Source organism: Schistocerca piceifrons, chromosome 9 (assembly GCF_021461385.2).
Source record: "Schistocerca piceifrons isolate TAMUIC-IGC-003096 chromosome 9, iqSchPice1.1, whole genome shotgun sequence".
Lineage (NCBI taxonomy): Eukaryota > Metazoa > Arthropoda > Insecta > Orthoptera > Acrididae > Schistocerca > Schistocerca piceifrons.
This window is the reverse complement of record NC_060146.1, coordinates 59177457-59194423: the sequence shown is the minus strand read 5'-3', so window position 1 is coordinate 59194423 and position 16967 is coordinate 59177457. Positions and strand designations below refer to the sequence as shown.

The following is a 16967-nucleotide window of genomic DNA, read 5'->3' as shown; positions in this document are numbered from 1 at the left end:
ACTTTCAGTTCCAAATGTGCTACATAGTTCTTAGTGCAACCTAGGCCCGGTGCAAAAATGTCTGCAAATTCTTGACACAGACGAGAAACACTGTCTGAAGGCACAGTCTGATTCACTGATAGGACCTGATTTACTATAGACATGTTAAACAACTGAAATAAATCTATACCAAACAAGTTCACTGCAGTATAAGAACGAAGAACGTAAAATGACACAAGTTTTGTTTGTCCCTTGTATGTTGCAAGAACGCTGCACTGTCCTAACACAGGAATTTTCTGTCCTGAATATGTAGTGAGCTTAACAGTTGCGGCACGCAACGGAGGTTTGCCCAGTTGTTTGTATGTGTAGTGATTGAGCAATGAAACTGCAGCTCCGATATCGAGCTGGAATGGTATGACCGTGCCATTGAAGTCCAAATCTACAAAAAGTTTATTGTCCTGCTGACGACAAGAGCGACTGTCTCGTGCAATTTGAACTGATACAGGTACAGCATCACTTGCTAATTGACGTGACTTCCGGCGACGTCGACGCACAGTTTTTGTGGGACGAACACAGTCACTGTTAGATAGAGTGGCACTGGGCGAAGTGGAATTAACTACACGAATGTCCATGGGTGAAGGTCCACGAGCCTGAGTGTCCTTGGTTCGATTCCGGCGCGAAGCAAAGGGCCTGGAATGGTTAAGAGTGTCTGATCTGAGCTTTTTCTGGCAAACACTTTGAACATGTCCTTTCTTATTACAGAAAAAGCAAATAGCTTGGCGTGACGGGCAATTCTCACGCGAATGTCTAGTTTCACACCGCGGGCATGATCTCAGCACTGCATTTGCTCGCTTTCGCGGGACACGTGGTTGTGCGGACGTGCACGAAGGCTGTTTACAGTTCCTCGCAGCGCGCCCGGCGGGCCGGTTAATGCGACACACAGCTGGCGAAGTTTCAAATGATTCCTGAGCAAAGTCAAGTGTGTCTTGTCTATCCAATATGTCTATCACTTGTGGAAGGGAGGGATTAACTAGTTTCAAAATCTGTTCCCGTATGCGAACATCAGAAACGTTCTGTGCAATTGCATCACGCACCATAGTATCAGAATAAGGAAGGCCACAGTCACATTCAAACGCACAATCCCTAGTAAGGCCTTGCAAAGTTGCAACCCACTCCCGATTGGTTTGACCGGCCGTACGTTTTGTACGAAAGAAAGTATACCTTTTTGCAACTACATTAACTGTTTCTTTGAAATAGGCGTCCAATGCCGACAAAATTTCTTCGTAGGACAGAGTTGCTACGTCACGTCGGGGAAACAATTTCTCTATCACGTGGTACGTTTGCACCCCTACACACGCCAATAAATGAGGCTGCCGCTCGTTACCTTGAATTCTGTAGGTGGCGAGATGAAATCCAAACTGGCGTGACCACTCAGTCCAGGTCTCTTGCTGTGCATCAAAATTGCGAAACGGCGGTGCAACTGCATGTTGTGGCTACGGTAGTGATGAAGCGGCGGCGGCCGCATCGTGTGGCAGTGCACGTTGACCCTGGACGAGCTGTCCAAGGGCATCCAATAACGCCTGCGTCTGCTGATTCTGCAAGCGATAAAATTCGGACAGTACATCTGGAGATTGTGGCGAAGCCATGACACAAGTAAATGTAAGCTATGAGAAAGAACAAGACCCTTTCCGTTGTCTCGTCGCCAATGATGTGTTGGTAAATGTGCCAACACCTTGTAGATAGAGGAGGCCTAAATGCACGCTGTTTACTGCAGACGGGCGTGAATTCTGGAACAGGATAAGTAGTGAATGGTAATAAGAAAAGTATGCAGCTCCTCGAATACTTAACTTTTATATAGTCCTTTGGTACATCGCTCTTGATAATACAAATAAGACTATCTTCAGATACGGTTAATGGCGCCTTGCTAGGTCATAGCCATGGACTTAGCTGAAGGCTATTCTAACTGTCTCTCGGCAAATGAGAGAAAGGCTTCGTAAGTGTAGTCGCTAGCAAAGTCGTCGTACAACTGGGGCGAGTGCTATTCCGTATCTCGAGGCCTGCCTTGTGGTGGCGCTCGGTCTGCGATCACTGACAGTGGCGACACGCGGGTCCGACATGTACTAAATGGACCGCGGCTGATTTAAGCTACCACCTAGCAAGTGTGGTGTCTGGCGGTGACACCACATATTCTGTGACACGTCCTCCCTCGAACAATTAACTCTGAAGTGAAACGTGCCAGGCTCAGTGAAATGGAGAAATTCACTACCACAAAAATGAAAATGAAATTCTTCTCCATGACAGTGCAAGGTGTCACACAAGTCTGTGTACATGAGAGGAGCTTATATAACTTGATTGGACTGTTCTTCCTGATCCAGCCTATAGCCCGGATCTCACAAATTCCAATTTCCATCTGTTGGCCCAATGAAGGTTGCACTCCACGGGAAGCAGTACAAGGACGATGGGGAGGTTATTGATGCAGCAAGAAGTTGGCTTCAGCATCAAGCAGTTGGAGTGATATGATGTAGCAGTAAGATGGCATATGGCCTTCGCATTGAACGGAGATTATGTTGAGAAACAAGGTTTAGTAACCAAAAGAATGGGGAGTAATAATGTGTATTGGAATCCTGAATAAAACCAGAAAAAATGTGTTTTGAATGCTCCTCATACTTAATTTAGAAACAGTCTTTGAACTTTTTTTGTAAGATCATGTTATGCCTCGTGTGAGAAACAGAATATCTGTCAGCACGTGTCAGAATTTGACAATTGTGGTGGAGGAGGAGGAAGAGGAGATCAGTGTTCAACATCCTGTCAACAGTGAGGTTATTAGAGAGGAAGCACAAGCTCTGATTAGGGAAGGATGGAGAAGGAAAGTAGCCGTGCCCTTTCAAAGGAACCATCTCAGCATTTGCCTCATGCAATTTAGGAAAATCTCAGGAAACCTAAATCAGGATGACTGAACACAGGTTTGAACCATCATCCTCCCAAATGCAAGTCCAGTGTGCTTAAAACTGAGCAAACCCACATGGTTGTGGACACTGTTGTGCCACGTAAGACTGTATTTATGTTTCTGAAATATTGCTGTTAGCGGTGGCTGGGATACCACAATTGTCTTGTGTATATGTAATTGATGGGTTCATAAGGATCACACAATAACCATACAGGATTTCACATGAATACTACCCAAGAGGACAGACACACTGTTCACTTGGCCACGCAGGATCCTACAGCAATTTCATGTACCTTGTGTCAAGAATTGGGCTCGTTTGCATTAGGTATCCGGGCACACTGACATTGGGGTGCCCTGCAGCAACACCAAACAAGTAGCAGACAAGACATCTATTCCAACAAATTTCGGTTCTGCATACAGCATCATGATGGACAGATCTATCTGTAGAAGCACTGAAGAGAACAGACATTACCAAATGGCACTAGTCATCATAATATGGGCCCAGTAGCTTTGGTGATGGTGTGGAGTGCCATGTACACAGCACAATCACGTCTGGTTTGCACAGGACAGCAGCTGTCACATTTATTATGTGCTAATGCCGGTGGCTGTACCCCATCTCAGAGTTTCCATGATGATACCGTTCAACACAGTACAGAACGTAACATGAGACTGCATGCTCTGCTTGCTGTCTTGACTATTGCCCTGTCCAGCACATTCTCCAGGCTCTCAGCCATATCCAAGAGATTGGCAAGCCACCACTCACCAACTACTATGAGTGAAGAAGGAGCACGAAATGGTGTGCCTGTATCTGTCGCCCAAGCTCACCTGGGTTAGAGCTGTTGTTGCCCCCTGGTGTGGGATCTTTTATGTACTGAATTTTGCATCATGTGCACCCCTAAACAACCCATAAATATAATAAAATAACAAAACAATCATATATGACAAAACAACTCACCAGGTGCCAGCAGAATACACACACACAAAAGAAGGTTATAATTAGGCAAGCTTTCGGAGCCAGTGGCTCCCTCTTCAGGCTGAAGTGGTGAAGGGGAAGGAAGAGGGGTAAAGCAAAAGGACTGGAGAGGTCTAGGAAAAGGGGCAGACTTTGGTAAAGTCACCCAGAACTGCGGGACAGGGTAAAATTACCGCACGGGATGAGAAGGAAAGACTGGTTGTTAGAGACTGCATCCGACAAGATTTGAAAACCTGAGAGCTTAAAGGTGGAAGACAGGGTAATATGCAAGACAGAGACTACTGTTTGAACAACGTGCATTAGTTACTAAGAGTGAAAATCTAAGAGCATTGTATGTAACAGAGGTGGGCAGTGAAAAATAGATGGGTAAGACAATAAAAGGTGTAGTAAAAAAGAAAGAAGTAAAACAGAGTGAAGAAAAGAGTAGTTACTGTAAAGAAATTCTGAGGTGGAAGAAATTAAAGTAAATTAAGACCAGGTGGGTGGCGAGAAACAAGGACGTGTTTTAGCGCTAGTTCCCAGGTGCGGAGTTCTGAGAAACTCGTGTCTGGGGAAGAATCCAAATGGTGCATATGACGAAACAGGCATTGTGGTCACAATTGCCATGCTGTAGAGCATGCTCTGCAACAGGATATTGTGTGTTGCCAGGTTTCACCCTCTGCCCAAGCTCATTCACTGTAATTGATAATTTGGTGATAGTCATGCCAATGTAAAAAGCTGAGCAGTGTTTACATAACAGCTGGTATATGCATTCTCCTACCACCACTTGTATCAGCCCTGTAACAGGCAAGACTTATATTATCAAAGGGAGAACCACCCGTGAAATGACACATTATATACCAACTGTTATGTAAGCACTGTTCGCTCTTTTACATCAACATGACTATCACCAAATTATCAATTAGGATGAATGGGCATAGGCATACAGGCAATATGCAGTATCCTGTTGCAGAGCATGCTTTACAAGATGACAATTGTGACCTCAGTGTCTTGTTTCACCACAAGTGCCATCTGGATTCTTCCCCGAACCACCAGTTTCTCAGAAGTCTGCAGGTGGGAACTACATCATGTCCTAGGCTCTTGCCACCCACCTTGCCTTAATTTACGTTAATTTCTTGTGTCTCGGCATTTATTTACACTAACTACTCTTTTCTTCACTCCATTTTAGTTTTCTATATTTTTCATTGTCTTATCTGTCAGTTTTTCACCATCCCCCTCGCACCTCTATTATATACAATGCATTTAACTTTTCACACTTATTAACTCGTGCACGATGTTTAAACAGTAATCTCTTTCTTGCATATTACCCTCTCTTCCCCATTTAAGCTCTCAGGTTTTCAAATCTCATCCAATGCGGTCCCCAACAATCAGTATTTCCTTTTCATCCTATGCAGTAAGTCTCCCTTACCCATGGTTGTGAGTGACTTTCTCAAAATCTACCCCTTTTCCTTTTACCTCTCCAGTCCTTTTGCTTCACCTCTCTTCCTTCCCCTGCAACCCTTCTGCCTGAAGGAGGAGCCACTAGCTCCGAGAGCTTGCCTAATTGTAACCTTCTTTCACGTGTGTGTTCTGCGCCACTTGGTAGGTAGAGTTTTTATCTAATAAATACAATAATGAATTTTTCCTGCCACACTTTATGTATACAACAAGTAAAATTTGAGTGACCAATTATTAAAACCAGCCAAGGTCACTGAAGGCATTTTTTTCAATACGGGTATGATGAGACAAAGTAATGATCGACACAAACGTTTGTCTTTCTTTTCATAATTACATCCTTAATGGTTTAATAAATAAGTTCTATTGGTTTGTAAAATCTGATTCATAATTAACCTTTATTCAGGAAAAAAATAGTGATTTTTTTAATATCACTTTTTTATATAAAAGTGTACCCCTTTTACATTATTAGATATTCTGCAGGAAGCAGTTAAATGAAAATAAAATGCTGTATAATTACTTTTCTTTATTGCAATAAATTTATAATTTTACTTTTTGTTATATAAAATTGTACGTTTTTAAATTACCAGCAGGAAGCAGTTAAGACAAATTTATGTGTAATTAGTTTTCTTTATTGCAATAAAATAAATCATTTAAACATGAACTGGATGATAACGTATCAAGAAGAATATCAGATAACTGCTAGCTGTTTCACTAGCTCATATTATTGTTTTATAAAATTGTTTTTTCTGCATCACATTTTAGATGTCTTGTTTTAGAGACAGGTAGAGTAATTATATGAATGAATGGTGTCTGTTCTTTTGGACACATCTGAAATAACAGACACCATACATTGATATCATTGGTTCTAGATGGGCACGGATCCATTTCTGCAGTGTAGATGCAGAAATATGTCCGACTTCCCGCGGGAATCTCAGAGTAGTGAGCATGGAGGACACAGACACAGACTGCAGATAGGTGATGCTCGATGTGAATGGGGTTTGGCCATGAGGCGTGCCAAGATGTCTGCACAGATGCAATAATACTGCGTCCTGGATGGCACAGTGGTTAACGCACTTGCCCAGTTATCAGCAGAATCGGGGTTTAAATCGTGGTGCGGTACACATTTTCACTCACTGCCACTGTAATGTCTCGATGCAGCTGACATCAGTAATCCCTTCCATTTCCCTTTCTTTCTCCCCCCTCCACCTTCAGTTTACATATAAGAAAGAGTAATGTCTTCAATCAGTGCTTTATTTGAGCCAGCAATTTTCCTCGTTTACACACACTTTGGTGCTTCTGAACATCGTAATTGTTAAGATACCACACCTTTTATATGGACAGAACTTTTTGCCTTCTTTTTTATCCATAATAATTCTTTTGGTTTTAGCTAAGAGAAAATGCTATTGAAAAGGAGGCATCAATACATCAGCAGCCTGTGATTTTTCCTACTGATATAGTCACATTGTTGCATAATCTAACAACACAAGTTTCCAGACAAAAAGTGCTGTGACATGTTGCTTGTTCCTTAACGTGGTTGGTTACGAAATCAGTGCTCTGTAACAAGGACACATTGCCAGTTTTGAAGTCTTACAACTGATAATGATGTACTTCTACTTTAAATTGATAATTTGAACCCATATTTGTAATTTTGTGACTTGGCTGGTTTTGTTCTCTTTAATAAAAGTGAACATGCTGCAGTTAAACTACTTTTCATCATTTGATTTAACTGTGCGGATGAATTTCACGTGATTTTATGTTCTGGGTTAGTAATTTATCAGTTTTTCTTTCCAAAAATGTTTGTGGTAAAATAGCATCAACTGAATAATTCTGTACATATCAAATACAGGTATTGCACTAGATAATGTGGTAGATAGTTGCAGTATCTTGTTTAGTGATATTTTACAATCTTTAATTGTTGCAGCAACTGCTTCACTTAATGGATACAAGACACCAAGTAGTATTGCAGAAGTAGCAGCAGGGACTCCAAAAATTTTGAAGCAGTCATTTAGTACAAGGTTTGAGAATTTCTCATCTTTGAGCACTTGGACTGTGAAGGGGCTGTCAATCTTGCCGTCTGATAGTACCGCCATCGAGTCAATCCCGTTCGCCCACCAGAATTCCAGTGAATGGTGCATGGTGCTTGCAAACCAGTCAGATGGACTTTACCTGAGCTTTTTGCTGAAAAAGTGCAAAAATGGAGAGTGTTTAAGAGCAATGCTGAAAGCTGATGAGATTATTCCTTGTGGTAAAAAACGAGAAGTCTTCCCAAGCAAATGGTACTCTTTGTCACAAGGAGGAAAAACACAACAGAATCTTGTGAGGAGTTTGGGTACATCAAAAAATGAAGATGAAGTAATATTGCAGTGTGAAATCCGCATCCAGTGCATTACGCAGGACAAGTTGCCTGTGGCAGGGAAAGTTGAGCCATACATACATATAGTAAAAGGCTTGGAGAGGATGTTTGACAGAGAAGAACTCACAGACTTTGAACTGCATGCAAGAGGCACAGTTCTAAAGGCACACAGAGCTCTACTGTCTGTACAGAGCCCTTACTTTGCGGCCATGCTGCAACCACACACGAAGGAAGCAATGGAGGGCCACGTGGAGGTCAAGGACGTGAGTCCGGGAGTGCTGAAGCAGGTTCTGCTATACATGTACAAGGGCGTGGCACCGGATCTTAAGGACATGCCGTGGGATCTTTTAATTGCTGCTGATAAGTACCAGCTCCACCAGCTCAAGGGACAGTGTGAAAATCACATTGCCAGCTGTTTGAATGTGGACAATGCTGCAGAAACTGCCGCTAATGCTCAAGTTTTATCTTGTGACATCCTGTGGGACCGTGCAGTCCTTTACATTAAACAGAATCTTTGTAAAGTCATGTCCACTCAAGGTTGGCGTGACATAATAGCCTCACATCCGGAAGCTGTACAGTGTATCAGTGAGCTGATGGCACAATAAAATGAGAGGTAAGTGCTCCTATTGTACAAGCCTTTGTTCAACTCCTCTTATATCATTTAGCATGTTAGTATGAAAATTTTCTCTAAAACTTTCTGGCACATTAAAACTATGCCAGACTAGACTCAAACCTGGTGTCTTTGCCTTTTATGGATAAGTGCTCTGTCAATTGTGCTATTTAACATGACTCTTGATCTGCCCTCACAGTGTTACTTCTGTCAGTGTCTCGTCTCCTACCTTCCAAACTTGTTGTCGGAATACTGGTTTTAATCTGTCAGAAAGTTTCAGACCGCCACACACTCAACTGCAGTGTGAAAAGTCACCGTGGAAGAAGTTTCTCTATCATAAGCATTTCAGTAGAAAATGGAAAGTAACTTTTATATAGTGTGCTCTTACAGAGAACTCTGTGACTGTGAAATATAATTGTAAGCATTGTTATTGTTTAGCGTGAGTAATATATTTGTCCAAAGGCCATATTACAATGATACAGGTAAACTTGAGTTGTATATGAAGACATGTACTCATGTTAAATAATGAGAATTGTAACGTCTGCTGGCGACACAAGCTTACAAACAAGGGTCCAAACTCAACCCTAGCAGACATGGCTCAGATGGTATCTGATCAAGTGTACAAATGGTTCACAGTTAACAGTTTAAATCCTAATCTTACAAAGACTTGTGTTATGCATTTTCAGACCATCAATAATGACCTGTTCGTACCATATATAGATGTCAATGTTCACCACTAAGTGAAACATAGCGTATAAAAGTACCTGGAGTCCAGTTGAATAACAACTTCAAATGGGTCACCACAAAGATAAACTAAACACAAAACTCAGTTTTTTTCAGTGTGTTATACATTTAGGGCACATCGAGAATGTATACAGCAGGAGGGAGTAGTAAGGACATTGTGAAAATTAGATAAGTATGCCCCATAAAGAAATCTTTTTAAAGATCTTGGAATTCTTACACTCATCCCCAAATATGTTTACTCTTAATGGTTTTTGTTTCTGACAGGAAAAACTTGTTTCAGTCAAACTGTGATTCACACAGTCACAAAACAAGACAGAGATGTAATTCTGAAGTAGACTTCTCCTTTTTGTCCAGGGTTCAGAACTGATTCATCTAGGGGGGAGGGGGCACATTTCAACAAATTTCAGATTGTGATTTTTTCCATATCAACCATAACTTTTGTTATGTTTAACATTATTGGCTATTGTTGTATGTTGGACAACTTTAAGTGCCCGGACGACTTTAAGTGCCCTTCACTTCTGTTTGCTTACAGCCCTTCCGCTTTTTCTGTTGTTGGTATAAGATTACAGCTGGACATTCAGTGCTTGTGCTTTGTTCACACTCCAACAGGCAAAGAATCCGACTATGACATCCATGTTGTGTATTCAGTCTTTTGTAAAATTATGTGAATGAGTAGCTCATCCGTAATAGTGAAAAAAGTTCTGAGATATTTTCATTATTAAAAGCTGTTGCTGCATGTGAGCTAGTGTGCTGTTGATAAAGGCTGAAAAACCCATGTCCTTGTGTATTCCAGCTGTTTTTATTACATCTCAATTGCATTATTTTCTTGAGCCCAGTTATTTTGGATGCTGTTACGCAAGATGACAGAGTTGTTTGGAAGTCAGTCCATAATTCATGTTGTTGAGTCTCATAGTATAATTGTAAAGCTTAAATTGTTCATCTACAATGAAAACTTGTTGAGTTGTATGCTTTTAGGGATAATTTTGTGATTACCATCATTGAGCTTAATATCCCCACATCATTATTTTTTAACCTGTCAAATAAAGCAAAACAGTAAATTTGAAATAGTACAACCTATCTCTCACTGCTTTCATGACATTTTCAATATTTCCCTGATGTGTTTAGTTTAATAAAATAATTTTTCAAGGTCACCCCACATTACCAAAGCCTACAAGAAAACATTGTGCTTTGCACCTGTTGTTCCATAAATTAGTGTGTTGTTGCCAAAATCAATTATTCAATCAAAGATATGTTGACATCTGCTTCAAGTGCAGCCACTGTTACTTAATTTAGGAAAGGTGTTTCAAGTGGTTTACATTATGTTAGGTGCAGAAAATACTCATTAACTGGATGTCATGCTATGATAATAATGGAGAGGAAGACATAGTCAGCTATTTTCCTGTCATGGAATCTAATCATTTACCTGTTGGTAAATTAAACAGAGGTACCTGTAGTTAGAAACTGAAACTGTTCATAGGTGCCTCTTAGCCTCTTGTTAAAATGTACTGCCCAGTCCCCTTATCTAGTTCATAATTCTTGTCCAACATAATTAAAGCATTATTTAGATTCAGATGTTGTAAATTTCTTTTACCTACATGGTATAATCTTACCTCCCTCACAAAACCAGTTGATTTTCACTCTTCCAAACAATTGACTCGTTTCATAAGCTTTGAGAGGAGTAAGATTTACAAATAATTATTTTTTACTTGTCTTGTTTTCTCAGTGTTGGCTCCAGTTGTCACATCTACGGTTTGATTCTTGACGCTGAAATTTTTGACTTTGTAGTCTCCAAACGACATGATAATGTTTAAAGATTTGCCTGTCTTTCTCTTGAATTTTATTCTTTGTCACTTTTTTCAATATCGCACTTTCATAACAACATAGCCAATCACAACAGAGGCATTCCACTACTAACTCATTCTGCGGCACTAACAATATTCCAAAAGAGTTCAAAAAACAAAAAGAGTTTACAAACTTCCTTGACAAATGAAGATACACCAATTCATGTCATTATTTTATAAATCCCCCTCCCCATGAACCATGGACCTTGCCATTGGTGGGGAGGCTTGCGTGCCTCAGCGATACAGATGGCCGTACCGTAGGTGCAACCACAACGGAGGGGTATCTGTTGAGAGGCCAGACAAACGTGTGGTTCCTGAAGAGGGGCAGCAGCCTTTTCAGTAGTTGCAGGGGCAACAAACAGTCTGGATGATTGACTGATCTGGCCTTGTAACACTAACCAAAACGGTCTTGCTGTGCTGGTACTGCGAACGGCTGAAAGCAAGAGGAAACTACAGCCGTAATTTTTCCCGAGGGCATGCAGCCTTACTGTATGGTTAAATGATGATGGCGTCTTCTTGGGTAAGATATTCCAGAGGTAAAGTAGTCCCCCATTCGGATCTCTGGGCAGGGACTACTCAAGAGGACATCATTATAAGGAAAAAGAAAACTGGCATTCTATGGATGGGAGTGTGGAATGTCAGATCCCTTAATCAGGCAGGTAGGTTAGAAAATTTAAAATGGGAAAAGTTAGATATAGTGGGAATTAGTGAAGTTTGGTAAAAAAATAGGAGTGCAGGTAAGCTACTACAAACAGCATAGTGCATGCCTTATTTTGGCCAAAATAGACACGAAGCCCATGCCTACTACAGTAGTACAAGTTTATATGTCAACTAGCTTGCAGATGATGAAGAAATTGATGAAATGTACGATGAGGTAAAAGAAATTATTCAGGTAGTGAAGGGAGACGAAAATTTAATAGTCATGGGTGACTGGAATTTGAGTGTAGGAAAAGGGAGAGAAGGAAACATAGTAGGTGAATATGGATTGGGGCTAATAAATGAAAGAGGAAGCCGCCTGTTAGAGTTTTGCACAAAGCATAACTTAATCATAGCTAACACTTGGTTAAAAAATCATGAAAGAAGGTTGTATACACGGAAGAATCCTGGAGATACTAGAAGGTATCAGCTATATTATATAATGGTAAGACAGAGATTTAGCAACCAGGTTTTAAATTGTAAGACATTTCCAGGGGCAGATGTGGACCGTGACCACAATCTATTGGTTATGAACTGTAGAGTAAAACTGAAGAAACTGCAAAAGGTGGGAATTTAAGGAGATGGGACACGGATAAACTGACTAAACCAGAGGTTGTACAGAGTTTCAGGGACAGCATAAGGGAACAATTGACAGGAATGGGGGAAAGAAGAACAGTAGAAGAAGAATGGGTAGCCCTGAGGGATGAAGTAGTGAAGGCAGCAGACGATCAAGTAGGTAAAAAGACGAGGGCTAGAAGAAATCCTTGGGTAACAGAAGAAATATTGAACTTAATTGGTGAAAGGAGAAAATTAAATGCAGTAAATGAAGCAGGCAAAAAAGAATACAAACATCTCAAAAATGAGATCGACAGGAAGTGTAAAACGGCTAAGCAGGGATGGCTAGAAAACAAATGTAAGGATTTAGAGGCTTATCTGACTAGGGGTAAGATAGATACTGCCTACAGGAAAATTAAACAGACCTTTGGAGAAAAGAGAACCCCTTGTATGAATATCAAGAGCTCAGATGGAAACCCAGTTCTAAGCAAAGAAGGGAAAGCAGAAAGGTGGAAGGAGTATATAGAGGGTCTATTCAAGGGCGATGTACTTGAGGACAATATTATGGAAATGGAAGAGTTTGACAGAGCACTGAAAGACCTGAGTCGAAACAAGGCCCCGGGAGTAGACAACATTCCATTAGAACTACTGACGGCCTTGGGAGAGCCAGTCCGGACAGAACTCTACCATCTGGTGAGCAAGATGTATGAGACAGGCGAAATACCCTCAGACTTCAAGAAGAATATAATAATTCCAATCCCAAAGAAAGCAGGTGTTGACAGATGTGAAAATTACCGAACTATCAGTTTAATAAGTCACAGCTGCAAAATACTAACACGAATTCTTTACAGATGAATGGAAAAACTGGTAGAAGTCGACCTTGGGGAAGATCAGTTTGGATTCCATAGAAATATTGTAACACGTGAGGCAATACTGACCTTACGACTTATCTTAGAAGAAAGATTAAGGAAAGGCATACCTATGTTTCTAGCATTTGTAGACTTAGAGAAAGCTTTTGACAATGTTGGCTGGAATACTCTCTATCAAATTCTAAAGGTGGCAAGGCTAAAATAAAGAGAGCGAAAGGCTATTTACAATTTGTATGGAAACCAGATGGCAGTTATAAGAGTCGAGGGGCATGAAAGGGAAGCAGTGGTTGGGAAAGGACTGAGACAGGGCTGTAGCCTCTCCCCGATGTTATTCAATCTGTATATTGAGCCAGCAGTAAAGGAAACAAAAGAAAAATTCGGAGTAGGTATTAAAATTCATGGAGAAGAAGTAAAAACTTTGAGGTTCGCCGATGACATTGTAATTCTGTCAGAGGCAGCAAAGGTCTTGGAAGAGCAGTTGAACGGAATGGACAGTGTCTTGAAAGGACGATATAAGATGAACATCAACAAAAGCAAAACGAGGATAATGGAATGTAGTCAAATTAAATCGGGTGATGCTGAGGGAATTAGATTAGGAAATGAAACACTTAAAGTAGTAAAGGACTTTGCTATTTAGGGATTAAAATAACTGATGATGGTCGAAGTAGAGAGGATATAAAATGTAGACTGGCAATGGCAAGGAAATCGTTTCTGAAGAAGAGAAATTTGTTAACATCGAGTATTGATTTAAGTGTCAGGAAGTCGTTTCTGAAAGTATTTGTATGGAATGTAGCCATGTATGGAAGTGAAACATGGACGATAACTAGTGTGGACAAGAAGAGAATAGAAGCTTTCGAAATGTGGTGCTACAGAAGAATGCTGAAGATTAGATGGGTAGATCACATAACTAATGATGAATTATTGAATAGAATTGTGGAGAAGAGGAGTTTGTGGCACATCTTAGACAAAAAGAAAGGACCGGTTTGTAGGACATGTTCTGAGGCATCAAGGGATCACAAATTTAGCATTGGAGGGAAACATGGAGGGTAAAAATCGTAGATGGAGACCAAGAGATGAATACACTAAGCAGATTCAGAAGGATGTAGGTTGCAGTAGGTACTGGGAGATGAAGAAGCTTGCACAGGATAGGGTAGCATGGAGAGTTGCAGCAAACCAGTCTCAGGACTGAAGACCAGTACAACAACAACGACATTTTATAAATCAATCCAGAAATTAATTTTATAAATAGTGTTACATTGTGGAATTAATAATATTACTTTTAAGTGTGCCAGATATTTCATAATTTCAAATATTTCCAAAAGAAGATTAATTTCAGCTGTACCTACAGAGTTAATACATATCAGTTGTAATAAAGTAATAAAATAATTTCTATGTATACATTTTAGCATGAAATATAATGCATCGTATAAAAAATCATATGAAATTATTTTAGTTAAACAGCTGAGATAATAGTAACCTGTTTAAAAGCTAGAAGGTAATTTTGGTATCGATAACTTCTGTTGAATAAAGTTAATAGTAGAGGAGGGTGTCCCTTTACAATATCCCCATCATAAAATTTGGAAACAGTGTGACGATATATTGTAACAGACTATAAAGTTTGCCAATCAATGTACAAAATGATGCCATAAGATGGAATCCAAATGTATAGAAGTAACTGATACGTAACATATTACAGAAAACGTAAGAAAAATATCTACTGTAGAAGTCATAATCTATACATCGGGATATGGCATTCAGATTTTCGGATGCGTGGAACATTCTGTCACGAGACAATCAATACAAAGTCAAAACTACAACATTGCAACACTAAACTATAGAAATAAATACAGAGACAAGTTAAAGTACTAGAATTACAAATTGTAAGTTTACATACATAAAACCACACCTTCAAAATCTTCAAAAGACAAGAGAAAAAATTCGAAGTGTAAGTGTACGATGAGTGAGCGGGCTCAAAAAACTCAAAATGACGGGTAGAGACCAGTAGAATATACTCAACTATGAGTAGGAATATAGCACAAAATCAATCGGCCACATAAACCAGAGTACTTAAGGATATGTTGACTCATGAAAGGACAAAATAATGAAAAAATGGTAGGGCGTAAGCTTAAATGTGGGGGCCAACCCATAAATCCACTCCACACTGAGCACAAACAAGCAAAAAATGTTTCGACACAACATAATGAATAAAGTTCAAAATCATATTAGTAAGTTCAATCACATGCAAAGAGTAATTGTGAGAAGCATCTACCCTCGATCAATAGTTGTACACTCTCCTTTGGAGTACACTCAGGCGATGACCAGGGGTACCCAAAACAAGAGTTAAGCATGAGTTTACCCACAACTCAAGTTCCAAGCAAATACAATATTGCCGTATTCAGGATAAATAAAGGCAAACAGTCATTATTAGCTTTGAATTATGACATAATCCAGTAGCTGGAGAACCACAATCAGTGTATGAAAGCAAACCTTGTTATATTGTCTGTACTAGTAAAAATCTTACACACTGTTTACTAATGTCCATACACAGTAACCTAAATACATAAAGACCTAGAAGAATCATTTACAATCAATAAAAAAAATAATAATAAAACTGGTTTCCAGTTACATAATGTACTGGGAAGTTAATCCCCCTACTTGAAAAAGCATACATTAAAACTGTCTTTGGTAGTCTTGGCTAACAATTTACAAATCTCAGTCACAACACTGATATAGTTAACAAATGCTTGAGTACATACCCAGCAGCTATAATCTCTTGTAAGTCGACTGGTCCAGCTGGGTACAGCCATACGGCAGTTTGGGGAGTAGATCGGCCCACATCTTTCAGTTTCGTTCCTAGAGTTATCATCACACTATCCAACAGATAAGTTATTTCCTGTCTAGCATTCGCATCAAATCCTGAAACATTGTTTTGTGTACTAAACATGCTGTTCAGTACCTTCTTGGCATATGCTCTTCCTATTCATTTTCCAAAAGCAATTATGCGGGATTTATGTCAGGTGAGATTAAAAAATGTCCACATATGAAACTTTGATAAACAGAGTTAAATGCAGTGAAAAAATGAACTAAAAAGGTGATGTACACAGATATACTAAGACACTACTCCCTAATTTTTGCAGTACAAATTAGATCATTGTACTCATTTAGTCTCATGGCATATATGTATCAAATTCTAAAGCGCAGATCTATTACAAAACTTAATTATATAGTGTATCACAGATTTTAACTCAGTCAAAAGATAAGACAGAACTTGAAAAAATAACATCGTTTTACATACTAAATTCATAACAAACAAAACACAGTTATAGAGTCTTATAAATCTACAAACATAGTGTTTATTTTCCTCTAGACTAGGTGTCAGTATGCATCCATATTCAAAGGTTACTTGACATTGTACTTACTTGCTTTGCTAACCAGTAGCTCCTCTTATCTTTACATGTGGAATGGTTATTTCCACAAAATTCTTACTATACTTACTCTTGTCTCTAAATTCTTAAGATATCCCACAAACTGAGCTACCTGAATCAATTAGACAGTTCCCTTCCCACAGATCAATCTTAATCTTGATGTATGGACACCCAAAATCTGAATCCCATCTTAGACACTTCTCACAAAACATCACTTTTAATTTCATCAAATGCTACATCCACACTGTTTTTGCAGGGTTTTATCAGCTTTACTGGTATCATAGCATTCCTTTGGTTACTTATGTCGTCAGGTAAAGATTGAACACAACTAACATCACTTATTACAGAAGGAATGCAAAGTATATTACTGTCAAAATTACACTTCGTACTTAGATCTTCTTTCACTTCATTCCACCAATTTGAATACAAATTTTGAGTAACTACAGCTGACTTATTCCAGAATGGACACTCATCTATGTTATTATCAACCTGGTCCCAAACAAACTGCAAAAAGTTTTTACTCTCTAGTCTTACCGAT

The 16967-nt window shown here is 39.5% G+C and overlaps 1 protein-coding gene across 1 annotated transcript in view; it reads left to right on the top strand.

Moving 5' to 3' along the window:
• Nucleotides 1-3001: 3001 nt before the first annotated feature.
• The window catches only part of LOC124716701 (speckle-type POZ protein-like), a 60334-nt gene continuing 46368 nt past the window's right edge, over nucleotides 3002-16967 (top strand). Inside the window, exons 1-2 of the mRNA XM_047243243.1 lie at nucleotides 3002-3026; nucleotides 7258-8302. Of these exons, the coding sequence (XP_047099199.1) occupies nucleotides 3002-3026; nucleotides 7258-8294 (1062 nt within the window). The 3' untranslated portion in view covers nucleotides 8295-8302. The remainder of the gene's footprint in view (nucleotides 3027-7257; nucleotides 8303-16967) is intronic.